A 17,033-nucleotide genomic window follows, 5' to 3' on the forward strand; every position below is an offset into this window, starting at 1 on the left:
AAACTTATGCCCCGAGTAATTGACTCTTCCACCCTGGGAAAAAGCTTCAGATTATCCACTCTGTCCATGCCCCTCATAATCTTGTAGACTTCTATCAGGTCGCCCCCCTCAACCTCCGTCGTTCCAGTGAGAACAAACCAAGTTTCTCCAACCTCTCCTCATAGCTAATGCCCTCCACACCAGGCAACATCCTGATAAATATTTTCCGTACCCTCTCCAAAGCCTCCACATTCTTCTGGTAGTGTGGTGACCAGACTTGATTCCAAGTACGGTCCAACAAAGGTTCAATAAAGCTGCAACATGACTTGCCAGTTTTTAAACTCAATGCCCCGGCCGATGAAGGCAAGCATGCCGTATGCCTTCTTATCTTCTCCACCTGCATTGCCACTTTCAATGACCTGTGTACCTGTACACCCAGGTCCCTCTGCCTATGAATACTCTTAAGGGTTCTGCCATTTACTGTATATTTCCCATCTGTATTAGACCTTCCAAAATGCATTACCTCACATTTGTCCGCATTAAACTTCATCTGCCATCTCTCCGCCCAAGTCTCCAACTGATCTATATCCTGCTGTATCCTCTGCCGGTCCCCATCGCTATCCGCAATTCCACCAACCTTTGTGTCGTCCACAAACTTACCAATCAAATCAGTTACATTTTCCTCCAAATCATTTATATACATTACAAACAGCAAAAGTCCCAGCACTGATCCCTGAGGAACGTCACTTGTCACAGCCTTCCATTCAGAAATGTACCTTTGCACTGCCAACCTCTGTTTTCTTCTGACTAAATATCTCTAAACTTCCTAATACCCTGTCACTCTGTGATCCTTGTGACATTTGAAACCATGTATTCGCAAAAAGACTCAAAGAGCATCAGCCCACTGGAGGCTGAGACCGGCCAGTCCAGCAGAAAGAAACCCTCTGCCCCTTCCCATTGACCAACTGTGAGAATGAACAAAATGCAGTCCTGGATGTAACTGAGAGCAGAAACAATAACAGCAGAATCCAACCCCTGTCATCACTCGTGAACTTGCTGGTGTATCCGCAGGTGGGTTAACCGAGTGAATCCCTTCCCACACTGAGAGCAGGTGAACGGCCTCTCCCCAGTGTGAACTCTCTGGTGTGTCCGCAGGTTGGATAACTGAGTGAATCCCTTTCCACACTGAGAGCAGATGAATGGTTTCTCCCCAGTGTGAGCTCGCTGGTGTCTCAGCAGCTGGGATGAAACGCTGAAACCCTTCCCACACTGAGAGCAGGTGAATGGCCTCTCCCCTGTGTGAACTCGCTGGTGTGTCCGCAGGTGGGTTGACTGACTGAATCCCTTCCCACACTGAGAGCAGGTGAATGGTTTCTCCCCAGTGTGAACTCTCTGGTGTGTCTGCAGGTTGGATGACACAGTGAATCCCTTCCCACACTGAGAGCAGGTGAATGGTTTCTCCCCAGTGTGAACTCGCTGGTGTGTCCGCAGTTCGGATAATCGAGCGAATCCCTTCCCACACTGAGAACAGGTGAACGGCCTCTCTCCAGTGTGAACTCGCTGGTGTCTCTGCAAGTCTGATAACTGAATGAATCCCTTCCCACATTGAGAGCAGGCGAATGGTTTCTCCCCAGTGTGAACTCGCTGGTGTATCTGCAGGTCGGATAATCGAGTGAATCCCTTCCCACATTGAGAGCAAGTGAACGGCCTCTCCCCTGTGTGAACCCGTTCGTGTGTCCGCAGGTTGGATGACTGAGTGAATCCCTTCCCACACTGAGAGCAGGTGAATGGTCTCTCCCCAGTGTGAACTCGCTGGTGTGCCCGTAAGCTGGATAACTGATTAAACCCCTTCTCACACTGAGAGCAGATGAACGGCCTCTCCCCAGTGTGACTGCGCCGATGAGCTTCCAGCTCTGATGGGGTTCTGTATCCCTTCCCACAGTCCACACATTTCCATGGTTTCTCCATGATGCAGGTGTCCTTACCTCTCTCTTGGGTGGACAATTAGTTGAATTTCGTCCACATGCAGAACAAGATTACAGTCTCTACCCGCTGTGAATGGTGTGATATTTATTCAGTCTGTGTAACTGATTAAAGCTCTTTAGTCAGTGCATTGGAACACCCTCACTCGAGTGTGGCAGAGTGTTGATGCTTTTTCACTCACACTGACATTTCAAATCTTTTCAAATCGACAGACTGGACAATCATTTCTCCTTCTGGATTCAAAGTCCGATGATATTGAGGTCCCAAGGGATACGACTCTGTCACGTCTAGACGTGACGTTTGAGATTTCGGCCTGTGATTCCTCTTTCAATATCCTGTAAAATGAGTTTCCAAAAGTCATCAGTGTCAGTACAGGATAGAAATTCAGAACAGACAATTTCTATGGAACATTCTTTCCTCTCTCATTCCCCAAAAGCTGTAAATCTCCATCACACACACTCTCTCCCCATTCTCAGCAGATCTGGCAGCATCTGTATGGATAGAAAAGAACTGATGTTTCAGAGTTTTGATAAAGGGTCATTTCGACAAGAAACATCAGCTCTTTTCTCTCCTTACAGATGCTGCCAGACCTGCTGAGATTTTCCAGCATTTTCTCTCTTGGTTTCAGATTCCAGCATCCGCAGTAATTTGCTTTTATAAGGCTGCAGATACCTCCTCCCAAGTAACATGCGTGTGCCCAAGACATCACCACTTGTTCCCCTTATTTCTTTCGCACCCATGGTGCTCTCCGCAGTAAACACAGAGGAGAAGTATTCATTAAAAATCTCACCCATCTCCTGTGGCTCCACACACAGATGGCCACACTGATTTTTAAGGGGATCTATTCTCTCTCTCGCCACCCTTTTACTCTTAATATAGCGATAGAACCTCTTGGAATTTTCTTTAATCTTACCTGCCAGATCCATATCATACCCTCTTTTTGTCCTCCTGATTTCCCTCTTCAGTATTTTCTTACACTTTTTATAGTTAGAGTGATTCACTTGTCCCCGATTGCCTAAACCCAATGTATGCTTCCTTCTTTTACCTGACCAGAGCCTCAATGTCCCTTGTCTGCCAGAGATCCCTAAATTTACCATTCTTTCATAGAAATCATAGAAACCCTACAGTGCAGAAGGAGGCCATTCGGCCCATCGAGTCTGCACCGACCACAATCCCACCCAGGCCCTACCCCCACATATTTTACCCGCTAATCCCTCTAACCTACACATCCCAGGACTCTAAGGGGCAATTTTTAATCTGGCCAATCAACCTAACCCGCACATCTTTGGACTGTGGGAGGAAACTGGAGCACCCGGAGGAAACCCACGCAGACACGAGGAGAATGTGCAAACTCCACACAGACAGTGACCCGAGCCGGGAATCGAACCCGGGACCCTGGAGCTGTGAAGCAGCAGTGCTAACCACTGTGCTACCGTGCCGCCCTTCATCTTAACAGGAATATACTGCCCCTGGACTCTTGATATCACACTTTTAAAACCTCCCATTTGCCAGTCATTCCTTTCCCTTCAAACAAACTCACCTAATCGACATCTCCTCGATCCTGCCTAATGCCCACAAAAGTGGCCCTGCTCCAGTTTAGGGCCTTGACCTGTGGATCTGTCCTATCTTTTTCCAGAACTATTTTGAAACTATTGGTGCTCCCAATAGTGCTCCCTGACTGACACTTCAGTCACTTGCTCGACCTCTTTTCTTAACTGTCTAATAGAAAGTGAGTCCAGGAATTGATAATGAAAAATAAGGAGCTGGGAGGTGAATTGAACAAGTATTTTGCCTCGGTGTTCACAATAGAGGATACAGTTAAAACTCAGAAACAGCTGGAAATCAGAAAACAGAAGTGTGGGATGAACTCTGAAAAAGCACAATTCCCAGGGAAGTGGTCCTCAGCAAACTGTTGGAGCTGTGGCCTGATGAGTCCTCGGGTCCTGCTGGGCTTCATTCTCGGGTCTTAACAGAGTGAGATAGTTGATGTGTTGTTCAATTTTCTAAAATTCCCCATCGGGAATTGGATAAAGGGAAACCGGTGGATGCGCTGTACTTAGATTTCCAGAAGACATTTGATGAGATGCCACATCAAAGGTTATTGCAGCAAATAAAAATTCATGCTGCGGGGATGACATATTGGCGTGGATAGAAGATTAGCTAACAGCAAACAGTGGGCAGAAATGGAGCATTTTCTGGTTTAAGAGAGAGAGAAACCTGGGCCAACCTTTCCAGAGTCTGCACCCTCCCTGGATTCACTTCCTTTCCCTTCAGTTGCTGCAAGTCCCCAATGTCCCCCAGAATGAGAAAAGAAATGGAAAGGGGGCTGAAGAGAAAGTGTTTTACTCATAGATATTGGCGACAGGAGGAAGTTTGAGTCTGTCTGAAGATCAATCTTCATTCACACAAAGCCCGCGCTCTGATTGGCTGGAAGACCAGAGTCCTTTCGGTCCTCCAACTCTTCCCATTGGTCAACACCTCAGCATGAAGATCAGAGGGTGGGTTCTCCCCTGCACATGCGCAGTCCCAGGCCGGGGGGAGGGGGAGATCAGCAAGCGGCTTCTCGCTCTGGCCGGAGCCGCCAGCCGGTTGCCTGGAAACCTTGGCTCGATGTGGTGTAGGGGGAGGGGAACAATGGGTGGGGGCAGGGCTCCCGGGTCCGCGAGCCGGGCCTGCGCACTGGAACCCAGAGACGTCACCGCGGAGCAGAGTGATTCCTATTGGCTGATTCAGGCAGGACTCCATTGTGATGTCACAATGCGGAAATTGTCCGATGAGCTTCAGAGTGAAACTCCCTCCTCTTTTGTCCCGACTTCATCTGAGTTTGTTTATTTGGTTTGACCTAAAAAGAGGGCAACATCTGGGAGGAAATCAATGTTTCCCCCTTTCCATTTCTTTTCTCATTCTGGGGGAAACTGGGGACTTGCAGCAACTGAAGGAAATGGAGTGAATCCAGTCTGTATATTCCACACATTGTTACTCCAGTAATGTCGACATATATCTGTCTGGCCGCCTGCATGGAGATTTCCAGCTCTCTGTGTCCAGGGCAGGAAGCAGTGAGCATGGATCTGTCAATCACACATGAGGACGGCCTCAAGCGGGACCTTGGGTTCACGTCACACTACCTGTAATCCCCACGACTTGCCTGGGCTTGCAAAATCTCACTAACTGTCCTGGCTGGAGACAATACACATCTCTTTAACCTGTGCTTAACCCTCTCTCCACTCACATTGTCTGTACTTTTAAGACTTGAATACCTGTAAAGGCTCGCATTCCAACCATTATTCTGTAAATTGAGTTTGTGTCTCTGTGCCCTGTTTGTGAACAGAACTCCCACTCACCTGACGAAGGAGCAGCGCTCTGAAAGCCTGTGGCTTATGCTACCAAATAAACCTGTTGGATTTTAACCTGGTGTTGTGAGACTTCTTACTGTGCTTACCCCAGTCCAACGCCGGCATCTCCACACTCTGAGTGGAAACAGAGAGAAGTAGGAGAGGCCAGAGGTGAAGAGAGAGATTTTATACATCTACAACTCAACAGGAACTTTGACAGAATTTCCAAACCCTGTGAACACCATCAGCTCCAAGTTCCTCTCCAACCCACACACCATCCTGACTTGTCTGACATCCAGTACTGAAAGAACAGAAATTTATTTCATATAAATACTGGGAAGACTGAACCCATTGTGTTCAGTCCCCACTACAAACTCCACTCCCTCACCAACAACTTTATCTCTCCTCCTGGCAACTGTCTGAGGCTGAACCAGGCTGTTCACAACCAGGGTGAAATAGTTCATCCCAAGATGAGCTTCCAGCCACGTGTCGACATCATCATCAAGACCACCTTCATTCATAGAAACATTAATAGTAATTAATAATAATGAATAATAAAATACAGTGTAGAAGGAGCCCATTCAGCCCATCGAGCCTGCACCAACAACAATCCCATCCAGGCCCTATCCACATATTTACCTGTTAATCCCCCTGATACCAAGTGGCAACTTATCGTGGCCAATCCGTCTAACCGGCACATCTTTGGACTGTGGAAGGAAACCGGAACACCCGGAGGAAACCCACAGACACGGGGAGAATGTAGAAACTCTGCACAGACAGCGACCTGAGGCTGGAATTGAACCCGGGTCCCTGGCGCTGTTAGGCAGCTGCACTAACCACTGTGCCACCGGGCCACATGTCAGTGCCATCGCCCGACTCCAGCCCAGTCTCAGCTCATCTGGAACCCTCATCCATTCCATTGTGACGTCACACTCTCACCCATTCCATTGTGACCTCACACCCTCACCCATTCCATTGTGACATCACACTCTCACCCATTCCATTGTGACGTCAGGGCTTCACTCTCCGATCACAATCCCTGCCGGCCTCCCACATGCAGCCTCAATGGCGGCAGTCAGCCCGGGTCTAACACTACAAGCTGCCGCTCCATTTGGTACAAAGGGGGGGACCGGGAAGTTCATTTCCGGGGATTGGGTTGGAACAACATGTTTACAAAGTCTCTCCACCCACCCGCCACATTTATCATTCCCCGCACGCCGCCCTCTACCTCGTATTGATCTCGCTTCCAAACTAAAACCGTCCGTCCGTTGCCATTACCCGCACTGCGCATGCTTCAGTCGCAGCCCGGCCCCGCCTCTCATTCACTCCGATTGTTTGGAGGACCAGCCGCTCCCGCTCGGTCCTCCAGCCCCGCCCCCTCTTCCTATTGGCCCGGAGCTGCCGTCAATCAGTCCCCGGGCATTGTGATGTGGAGCATGCGCAGTGTCATTGCTGTCCTTGGCGCTTGTTTGTCCCGGAGAAGCGGAGTCAGCGTTAGGCGGTGGCTGGGAGGATTTGGAAACACTTTGTGGATCCGGAAACCCTTCAGAATCATTGTCAGCTCCCTGGTTTGCAACTGCGGGGCTTCTCCCTCCCTCCCTCCCGGGAACAGGACCAGGTTAACGGCCCCATCCTGGCTCAGCCACTGGAGGATGATTCACATCAGAGGATGGGGGAGGGGGACAATAAATAAGAGGTTACACTTTGTCCTCAAATCAATGAGGACTCTGATCTCTGGGAAGGAAGGAAACCCTGGGAGGTGGGCGGGGAGGATTCACAAACACCCGCTGGAGGCCCCAACACCCCCAGTAAAAAGCTGCAGCTCCCTGCAGTGACCAGAGAAAATAATTGATTGATTTTATTTTCAATCTGTAAAAAAGAACTGAACCCAGCCAGAATAGAGGGTAGGAGAAAATATTTGTGAAGATCTTTCACACTGGGTTTGCCAGGCTGACCAACTCTCTCAGAGAAAATGAAAGGACATCCTTCATGAGTCTGTCGGAGCAGGTGAGCAGTATTGTGTGCGGTGCTGCTGGAACTGTGTGGGTGGACACGGGCTGGTTGGCAGCCAGAACAGTAGGAAGAGGGTGCTGCACTGATCCATCTTATGGGTGAAACAGCGCCCATACGCCATGCAGCCTGGCACACTGGAGTCATGGGACAATCCAGTGAAATATGAGATGATTGGTCAATGTGGGAGTTGGTTGCAGGACAGGGAGGAGGGAAAGTGTTCAGGATGAGGATTTACTGCTGCACAGGAACAAGTGAGGAAACGATGTTCCACAGAAAGTAGTTTCAACTTCCAGTATCCGCAGTAATTTGCTTTGATTCCAGATAAACTTATTGGACTTTAACCTGGTGTTCTGAGACTTCTTACTGTGCAAACTCCACAGAGACAGTCACCCACCGCTGGAATCGAACCCAGACTCAGTGAGGCAGCAGTGCTAACCACTGTGCCACAGTGAGGGTAGTTTGCCGCAAATTTCGGGTGATAACAATGGGCTGGATGTTGCTCAGAATGTGGAGCACTGCAGCAAAGTACAGAGAGACAGAGCAGCAGACTGGACTGAGAAATGGAGTCTGCAGACTGGAACTGGCAGCATGAGGAGAGGTTATTTAGTCTAACACTCACAGCAATCTACAACCCACCCCCATTACCGAGACAGTGAGACAGAGATTACAAACACTCACCAACACAGCTCCAGTGAAACGTCCCAGGAAAAAGGGGGAACCTGTGGCGGTTCCTGTCCTGAAATAGCCCCAGGGCTGTCACTCAAACCCCCAACCCGGCCCAGTTCACAGCTCAGCCTCTCAGCTTGCAGCTTCTTGCACCTTGAGCCAACCCTGTCCAGGTGTGGGAGGGATGTGGAACCACAGAGTGGGGGGAGGGGTGACCTCCTGCTGTGCCCCAAATAGTTTCTCCTTCCCCTCCCCCTTGGCGCTCTCAGCTCTCAATGCGGGTGTGTTGATGGACATTGCAGAGCCTCACTGAGCTGCGCCTGTCCCTTATCCTGGGTCACCCCCTCCCCCTGGGTTCAGTGTGTTCAGTTCGGTGCTTCTTTCCCTGCTGAACCTTCGGTTAATCAAAAACAGAAAGTGCTGGAAAACCTCAGCAGGTCTGATCGCATCTGTGATCATCCAGACTGGAAGCATTAACTCCATTCTCTCTCCACAGATGCTGTCAGACCTGCTGAGATTTCCAGCATTTTCTGTTTCTGTTTCAGATTCCAGCACCCGCAGTATTTTGCTTTTATCTTCATTTAAACAAGTATTCTTTGATGGCCTTTACCCTCCGTGCTCCTTTCCAGAGCTTCCCACCTTCTGCTATTGTCCCTGACTCCCACATTAACTGTCATTCCTTCCCTTTATCCCGCTCACATCCCGCTCGAAACTCAGGCTCAGAGTTTTCCCGCCATCTCCCCCTCCCCCAGCTCCCACATCCCAACACCCGGAATCTCCAGCCCAGCGGTTCCAGTTTGTCTGGTTTGAGTTCAGATTTGCCGCAGCACCGACAGGATTTCACTTCAAACCAGCCGGAACTGACTGCTCACAAATCCCTAAATGTTTCTCCAGCAGCCCGGGCTTGTTAATGTTGTTTAAAGTCAGCGCCCAAATGCAGTTACTCTCCTCAGTTTAAAAAACTTCTCCGTTTAATCCAAAGTATTATTCGCACCAGACATAAACACAAAATTGTGAACGTTACCCACCGCTCCGCGCCCCCCGCCCCCCCCCCCCCCCCCCCCGCCCGCCCCCAACTCCCCCCGCCCCCCCCCCCTCCTCCCCCCGCCCCCCCCCCCTCCTCCCCCCGCCCCCCCAACGAGACCCGAGCTGGGGTGTCCTGAGTAAGAGACATCTGTTTCGGGTGTGACAATTCTTACACATTCTCTGGTTGACATCAAACGGAAAACGCTGGAAATTGCCCCCATTACCGAGACAGTGAGACAGAGATTACAAACACTCACCAACACAGCTCCAGTGAAACGTCCCAGGGAAAAGGGGGAATCTGTGGCTGTTCCTGTCCTGATATCGCCCCAGGACTGTCACTCAAACCCCCAACCCGGCCCAGTTCACAGCAAATTGCTGCTTTTGTCAAAAGGGTCACTTGGACTCGAAACGTCAGCTCTTTTTGTCTCCTTACAGATGCTGCCAGACCTGCTGAGATTTTCCAGCATCTTCTCTTTTGGCTGGAAATACTCAACAAGTCAAGCAGCCTCTGTGGAGAGAGAAACAGACTGAATGTGACCTGTCATTGGAACTGGGAAATATAATATTATTTCTCGCAACTGAAAGAGACACTTTACAGCCTTCAGAACAAAACTGAGCTCAACAATTTTACACCACAATCTCTGCCCCCATTGTGATCTGTGTTTCGTTGCTGCTTTTTTCACCTCATTTCCCTCTTGTTTTCTTTACTTTACATTCAGACTATCGCTCACCGGCTATTCACACCTCATCCAGAACATCTTTTGTGTCTTTACTTGTCCCAGTACCACTCGCTTTGGTCTTGGGCCGTGAAACATTTTGTCAGTTTGCAGATCTTTCATTTTGTTCTTCTCCACCTCCCTCTCTCAATTCTTCAGAGGTCAGTCTTTGACAAAGGGTCATCTGGACTTGAAACGTCAGCACTTTTCTCTCTTGACAAATGCCCGTGACCGCTGAAGTGCGTCATGGGCATTCAGCCTCTGATCTTTGGGTAAGCATTCTCCAAGGCGGCCTTCAGGACACACGACAGCGCAGAGTCGCTGAGCAGAAACTGATAGCCAAGTTCCGCACACATGAGGACGGCCTAAACCGGGATGTTGGCTTTATGTCACACTGTCAGTAACCCCCACAGCTTGCCTCCTGGACTTGCTGGCTGTCCTGTCTGGAGACAATACACATCTCTTTAACCTGTGCTTAATGCTCCCTCCACTCACATTGTCTGTATGATTAAGAACTGGTTGGCTGTTGAGATTTGCATTCTAATCAGTATTCTGTAACTTGATTTTGTGTCTCTGTGCCCTGTTTGAGAGCAGATTTCCACTCCATCTGACGAAGGAGCAGCGCTCCAAAAGCTAATGGTATTTGCTACCAAATAAACCTGTTGGACTTTAACCTGGTGTTGTTAAAACTGTTACTCTAAGTATATCCCCATAGCTCCGGGTGGGAGTGGAATTGATGATTTCTTGACTGTCTGTCTGCACTGCTGCCTCACAGTGCCAGGGACCCGGGTTCAATTCCCAGCTTGGGTCACTGTCTGTATGGAGTCTGCACGTTCTCCCGTGTCTGTGTGGGTTCCCTCCGGATGCTCCAGTTTCCTCCCACCGTCTGAAAGATGCGCTATTTAGGTGCATTGACCCAAACAGGTGCTGGAGTGTGGCGACTAGGGGAATTTCACAGTAACTTCATTGCAGTGTTAATGTAAGCCTTACTTGTGACTAATAAATAAATTTAACTTTTAACTTTAATTTTGTGAACTCATAGAATCGTAGAATCTTACAGTGCAGAAGAAGGCTATTCAGCCCATCGAATCTGCACCAACCACAATCCCACCCAGGCCCTATCCCCGTAACACCACATATTTAACCTGCTAATCCTCCTAACACTGGGGTCAATTTTGCATGGCCAGTCAACCTAAGCAGCACATCTTTGGACTGTGGGAGGAAACCGGAGCACCCGGAGGAAACCCACGCAGACACAGGGAGAATGTGCAGACTCCGCACAGACAGTGACCTAAGCCAGGAAATGAACTCAGGTCCCTGGTGCTGTGAGACAGTAGTGCTAACCGCTGTGCCACCATGCCGCCCTCATCTCCTTGAACAAATAGTAAATTGTAGAGATTATAAAGTTTGAATTGTAATATCTAATGGTGTAAAGTATCTGGGAGCAGAGTGGATGTGATAAAGGCTGGAATACAGACTGTGGGAATGAGGCTGAAACTGCTGTGCTCAGTGAGTGGTTCTTATTGGAGGGAGGGATGTAGCGGGATCTTCCTTGTTACTCCACTTACAGGCCGATGTTTGAGGGTCTGCCGATAGCTGTGAGTGTCTCTCTCTTACAGGCCTTGAAATTTCAAAGGCTGGGGAATGCTGCACTGGGGCAACTCCACAGGAGAGAGCGCTGAACCAGGCTCACCGTTTATACCTGACCGGTAACCTGATACTTATATCACACAGCCATCCCAAAACCACCACCAAGGCCTGAGTGATTCTCTCCATTGTCAGTGGGACAACGGCCACCCTGCACCCACTCCACTCGTGTAGGTCTCCAAGAGAGAGAACAGAGAGACTCTGTTCTTTATCTCCTGACCAGCAGTCTCCCTTGAGTGAGTGGGTTCGAATCGCTCAGATCACCCTCGGTTCCAGACTCCGGATTTATGATAAGGGATATTGAAACTGTGACCTCGTCAGAGTGCACTGATGAGAGAACAAGAGGCAAGACGGACTCCAAATGAGTTTCAAAACTTACAGTGATTTATTTAACAATAAAATCAACCTCTTCAATACCCCACCACACATGAATAAAACTTATACTTCATACTACACTATGGGAGAAATGCTAATGGGTACAACGTATTACTGAACTTTAAAATTACAATACACCACCCCTCCCCTTGCCTCAACCTCTATCCTATCCTCAGGAGCTTCGCAAGTTTGGCTGGGATACTCACAATTCTAAAAGGGGTTCCTTTGTGGTCGGCTCAAATGTCTTAGTGCAGGGTCAAAACTGAAGAGAGCTCGGTCCTGCTGGTCTGCTTCTCAGCTTGCGATTCTGGAAGAGAGCTTGGTCCTGCTTGTCTGTGTCACTGCTTGCGATTCTGGAAGAGAGCTTGGTCCTGCTTGTCTGTGTCCCTGCTTGCGATTCTGGAAGAGAGCTTGGTCCTGCTTGTCTGTGTCCCTGCTTGCGATTCTGGAAGAGAGCTTGGTCCTGCTTGTCTGTGTCACTGCTTGCGATTCTGGAAGAGAGCTTGGTTCTGCTTGTCTGTGTCCCTGCTTGCGATTCTGGAAGAGAGCTTGGTCCTGCTTGTCTGTGTCCCTGCTTGCGATTCTGGAAGAGAGCTTGGTTCTGCTTGTCTGTGTCCCTGCTTGCGATTCTGGAAGAGAGCTTGGTCCTGCTTGTCTGTGTCCCTGCTTGCGATTCTGGAAGAGAGCTTGGTTCTGCTTGTCTGTGTCCCTGCTTGTGATTCTGGAAGAGAGCTCGGTTCTGCTTGTTTGACTCTGAGCTCAATTTAACAAAAACACCTTCCCTGTCCCAATAGGTGATTTTCAAGGACAATGGGGCTTTCGATCACCGGCAGTTTCAGTTTAATTTAGTCAAGTCCACACACAAAAGGCTGGAACTGCCTTGACCCCCCGTGGGTCGTTATTTCAATGTCTTCTGTGGGTGGGCCGATTTCTGTGGTCATGGACTCCCTGCTGGTCTGTTTATGTCCTTTGTCCTTCTGATGATTCGATTACTGGTGTGTCTGCCTTTTTGGCCACTTGCATATTCAGTGGGCTCACACCTTTTTTTCTCTTAGCACAGTCCACCGACAGGTTATGTTTGTCCTGCTGAACCTTCTGGGAGGTTTTTATCAGCCAACAGCCAGAGTTGGCCACTTTTAAACTGCTATGACAACGGATGAATGAACACCGCTCGACAATCACCAGGCAAGACTGTTCTCTTCCTGTTGGGGAGCACTTCAGCCGTCACGGGCATTCAGTCTTGGATCTTCAGGTAAGCGTTCTCAGCCTTCACGACACACGACAGCGCAGAGTCGCTGAGCAGAAACTGATAGCCAAGTTCCGCACACATGAGGACGGCCTAAACCGGGATGTTGGATTTATGTCACATTATCAGTAACCCCCACAGCTTGCCCCCTCGACTTGCAGAATCTCACGAGCTGTTCTGTCTGGAGACAATACACATCTCTTTAACCTGTGTTTAATGCTCCCTCCACCCACATTGTCTGTACCTGTAAGACCTGGCTGGTTGTAGGGATTCGCATTCTAATCAGTATTCTGTAACTTGATTCTGTGTCTCTGTGCACTGTTTGAGAGCACATTTCCACTCCATCTGATGAAGGAGCAGCGCTCCGAAAGCTTATGGTATTTGCTACCAAATAAACCTGTTGGACTTGAACCTGGTGTTGTGAGACTTCTTACTGTGTTCACCCCAGTCCAACGCCGGCATCTCCACATCACTTTTAAACTGTCAGGTTTCTCCTGAGTCCTTTTAAAATATGGAGGATTGCCCTGAAACTTACAGGGATGGGAGGAGGGAGAAAGGGATGGATGGTGAGAGGGAGGGATGGAGAAGGGAGGGAGAGTGAGGTGGATGGGGGGAGAGAGGGATGAATGGGGGTGAATGTGAGAAGCTGAAGTTTACATTTGAAGAGGTTCCCAGTCACTCTGATCAGCTGAACTGGGGAAGCTTTTGCGCAGACTGCACTGCTGCTGTTTCCCCTCCTGTCCACCAGGGGTCGCTGTAGGCCTCCCAGCTGCTGCTCCTCCCAGTGTCACCTCTTGCCCACTCCGGCCCCTCCAGTACACCTCACTGGAGCCCCAGGCCATTCTTGCCATCCTGCCAGGTCTCGGGTACTGAGGCCAATAGTAAAGTTTATTTATGTGTCACAAGAAGGTTTACATTCACACTGTAATGAAGTTTCTGTGAAAATCCCCCAGTCACCACACTCCGGCACCTGTTCGGGTACATTGAGGGAGAATTCAGCATGGCCAATGCACCCTAACCAGCACATCTTTTGGACTGTGGGAGGAAACCGGAGCACCCGGAGGAGACCCACGCAGACACGGGGAAAATGTGTAAACTCCACACAGTGACCCAAGCTGGGAATCAAATCCAAATCCCTGGCGCTGTGAGGCAGCAGTGCGAACCACTGTGCCACTGTACCACCCAGTGCTCTAAGGTTAAGTTTCTTCTTCAAACCTAAGAAGATCCAGTGTCACATCAGGACGGGGAAAAAGGAGTCCATTGGCTTCAGATGGATAATGGTAAAAGTTAATATCCCAATGTATTCACTTTATTCCTTCAAGCTGAGGTTTACAAAGTGAGAATTCCGCTGTTTACAGCAGTGACTAAATAAGCAATGACACTCATCCTATATTTAAATTAGTCTGGAATACACCTCAATTTCACACAGGTTAACATTTTTCAAGCATTTGGAACCCCAAATGTCTGCTGATGTGTCATCCAGAGCTGTTTTCCTGGCAGTTTGTGTCAGTAGTAGGCTGCCGTTACCATCCACTCTTGGGCAGGGTGAGGAGACAGCTCCGACACCGACCTCAGCTGGAATGGGGATTGAACCATACATTAGTCCGCAGGCCAGCAATGCTGCAGGAATTGCAGAGGGGCTGCACAGAGGTCCAGAATTAGAAGAGGGGGTTGTGGAGATGGAGGAAGCATCTGCAAGACATGGGGACATTTTGGATTATCTCAAAATTACAGAATGTGGGAGACCAGTCAGGAATGTGTTGAAATTGTCAAGTCTGGCAGTAATGTGTGGATGTGGGATTCAGCAGCAGATGAAGGGCTGCACGGTGGAACAGTGGTTGGCACTGCTGCCTGACAGCAGTGGGTTTCTGTGTACGTTCTCCCTGTGTCTGAGTTTCCTCTGGGTGCTTCCGTTTCCTCCTACATTCCAAAGATGTGCAGGTTAGGTGGATTGGCCATGTTAAATTATCCGTTAGCGTCCAAAGATGTGTAGGTTAGGGGGGGTTAGCAGGGTAAATGCACAAGGGTACAGGGCCCATCGAGTCTGCACCGACTCTCCAACAGAGCATCTTACCCAGGCCCTATCCCAGTAGCCCCACATATTTATCCCGCTGTTCCACTGTGTTACTTATTCATTACAATAGGGACCAGAGTCTGAGGTTATAAATGGGTGAGTTTACTCCAATAGTAATTCTTTCGACATCTGACAAGTTTACAGCTATTAACATCCTGCCTATCAAATAGCTCCAGCCTACATATGAGAGAACCAACATTCAGAGCTTTCAAATCCTTATCCTGAAGTTACAAAACAGACTTTAGTCATCGGCCTGCTGATACATCGGCACATTCACACAGGGGTGGATTGGACTGTGATCTGTTTATTGTTCATCTTTAGTTCAATACAGTTTCTGAGTGATTTAAATTTAAAACAAGGTCTGCAGGCGTGAAGATTTATTGACACATGAATGAGAGATGCTGTGGGGTATTCTACAAGTCCAACAGGGCTGATTTACATCAGATAAACTCCAACTATCAGTATAAACATAATTTAGTTGGGATGTAATTAACAGCAGCAATAACAGCAGAATCACCCCCTGTGATCACTGGTGAACTCGCTGGTGTCTCACCAGGTTGTGTGACTGGGTGAATCTCTTTCCACACATTGAACAAGGGAACGGCTTCTGCTCACTGTGAACTTGTTGGTGTCTCAGCAGAATGGATGACCGGGTGAATCCTTTCCCACACTCAGTGCAGGTGAACGGTTTGTCCTCAGAGTGATTTCGCTGGTGTGCGAGCAGAAGTTTTCTGCTTTTAAAGCTCTTCTCACAGTCAGAACATTTGAACGGTCTCTCATTTGTGTGAACAAGTTGGTGTGAAGTGAGAGAGGATAAACAAGTGAATCCCTTCCCACACACAGGGCAGGTGAACGGCCTCTCCCCAGTGTGAATTCGCTGGTGTACAGTGAGGTCGCCTGATCGCCTGAAGCCAGTCCCGCAGTGAGAGCATGTGAATGGTCTCTCGTCAGAGTGAACACGTTGATGGTGACGTAGTTCCTCAGAACTTTTATAGTCCTTCCCGCACTCTGGACATTTAAACGGTCTCTCTTCACTGTGAACTCGTTGGTGTTTCTGCAGGTTGGATGATCGGTTAAATCCCTTCCCACATTCAGAGCAGGTGAATGGCCTCTCTCCAGTGTGAATGCGCTCATGTGCCACAAGGTGGAATGATGTCCTGAACCCCTTCTGGCAGTGGGAGTAGCTGAACGGTGTGGAACCGGTGTGAATGTACTGGTGCTCCCGCAGTGTGCGTGGAGTTTTAAAACTCTTTCCACACTCAGTGCATTAAAACTCTCTCCTGACGGTGTGAACTCGCTGGTGTCTCTGCAGGGCAGAGAAATCTGTGAATCCCTTCCCACACTCAGAGCAGGTGAATGGCCTCTCCCCTGTGTGAATGTGCTGATGTATCAGCAGGGCCGATGACTGAGTAAATCCTTTTCCACATTCGGAGCAGGTGAACTGCCTCTCCCTGCTGTGAATGCGCTGGTGTATCAACAGGCCAGCTGTCTGAGTGAATCCCTTCCCACACACAGGGCAGCTAAAAGGTCTCTCTCCAATGTGAGTGCGTCGGTGATTTTCCAGGTCAACTGGATAATTGAATCCTTTCCCACAGTCTCCACATTTATACGGTCTCTCCCTGGTGTGACTGCGCTTGTGTCTCGACAGGCCAGATGATCGATTGAAGCCTTGTCCACATACAGAACACATGTACAGTGTCTCCTCTCTGTGAACGGTGCATTTTTCTTCCATGTTCAAAGGCCGATGATGTTCAGATCCTGATGAATCAAAGCTCCCTGTCTGATCTTGATGTGATCCTTGATTTACAATTTTCTGTAATTCCTCACCTTCTAATCCCCTGAAAAATGAATTGAAAACAGAAAGTGGGAAACATGAGAGACAAGCCATAAATATACAAAGACAAAATGTGAAACTGAGTTGATCTAATCTGGTAAATTGTGGGATTGGGACTAGGAAATAGTGGATATGAAAGCTG

General features: G+C 48.9%; 2 protein-coding genes across 2 annotated transcripts in view; both read right to left on the reverse strand.

Moving 5' to 3' along the window:
* LOC144483022 (uncharacterized) overlaps positions 1–6,573 on the reverse strand; it is a 1,062,789-nt gene extending 1,056,216 nt beyond the window's left edge. Inside the window, exon 1 of the mRNA XM_078201851.1 lies at positions 6,523–6,573. The gene's annotated coding sequence lies outside the window, so the exon portion shown is untranslated. The remainder of the gene's footprint in view (positions 1–6,522) is intronic.
* On the reverse strand, positions 939–17,023 carry LOC144483008 (uncharacterized). The gene is given in 2 exon segments (XM_078201833.1): positions 939–1,870; positions 15,588–17,023. Coding segments are annotated over 2 exon segments (2,208 nt in total). The 5' UTR covers positions 16,946–17,023; the 3' UTR covers positions 939–1,020.
* Between the last annotated feature and the right edge of the window lie 10 nt (positions 17,024–17,033).

The sequence above is a fragment of the Mustelus asterias genome, unplaced genomic scaffold (assembly GCF_964213995.1).
Source record: "Mustelus asterias unplaced genomic scaffold, sMusAst1.hap1.1 HAP1_SCAFFOLD_44, whole genome shotgun sequence".
Classification (NCBI taxonomy): domain Eukaryota; kingdom Metazoa; phylum Chordata; class Chondrichthyes; order Carcharhiniformes; family Triakidae; genus Mustelus; species Mustelus asterias.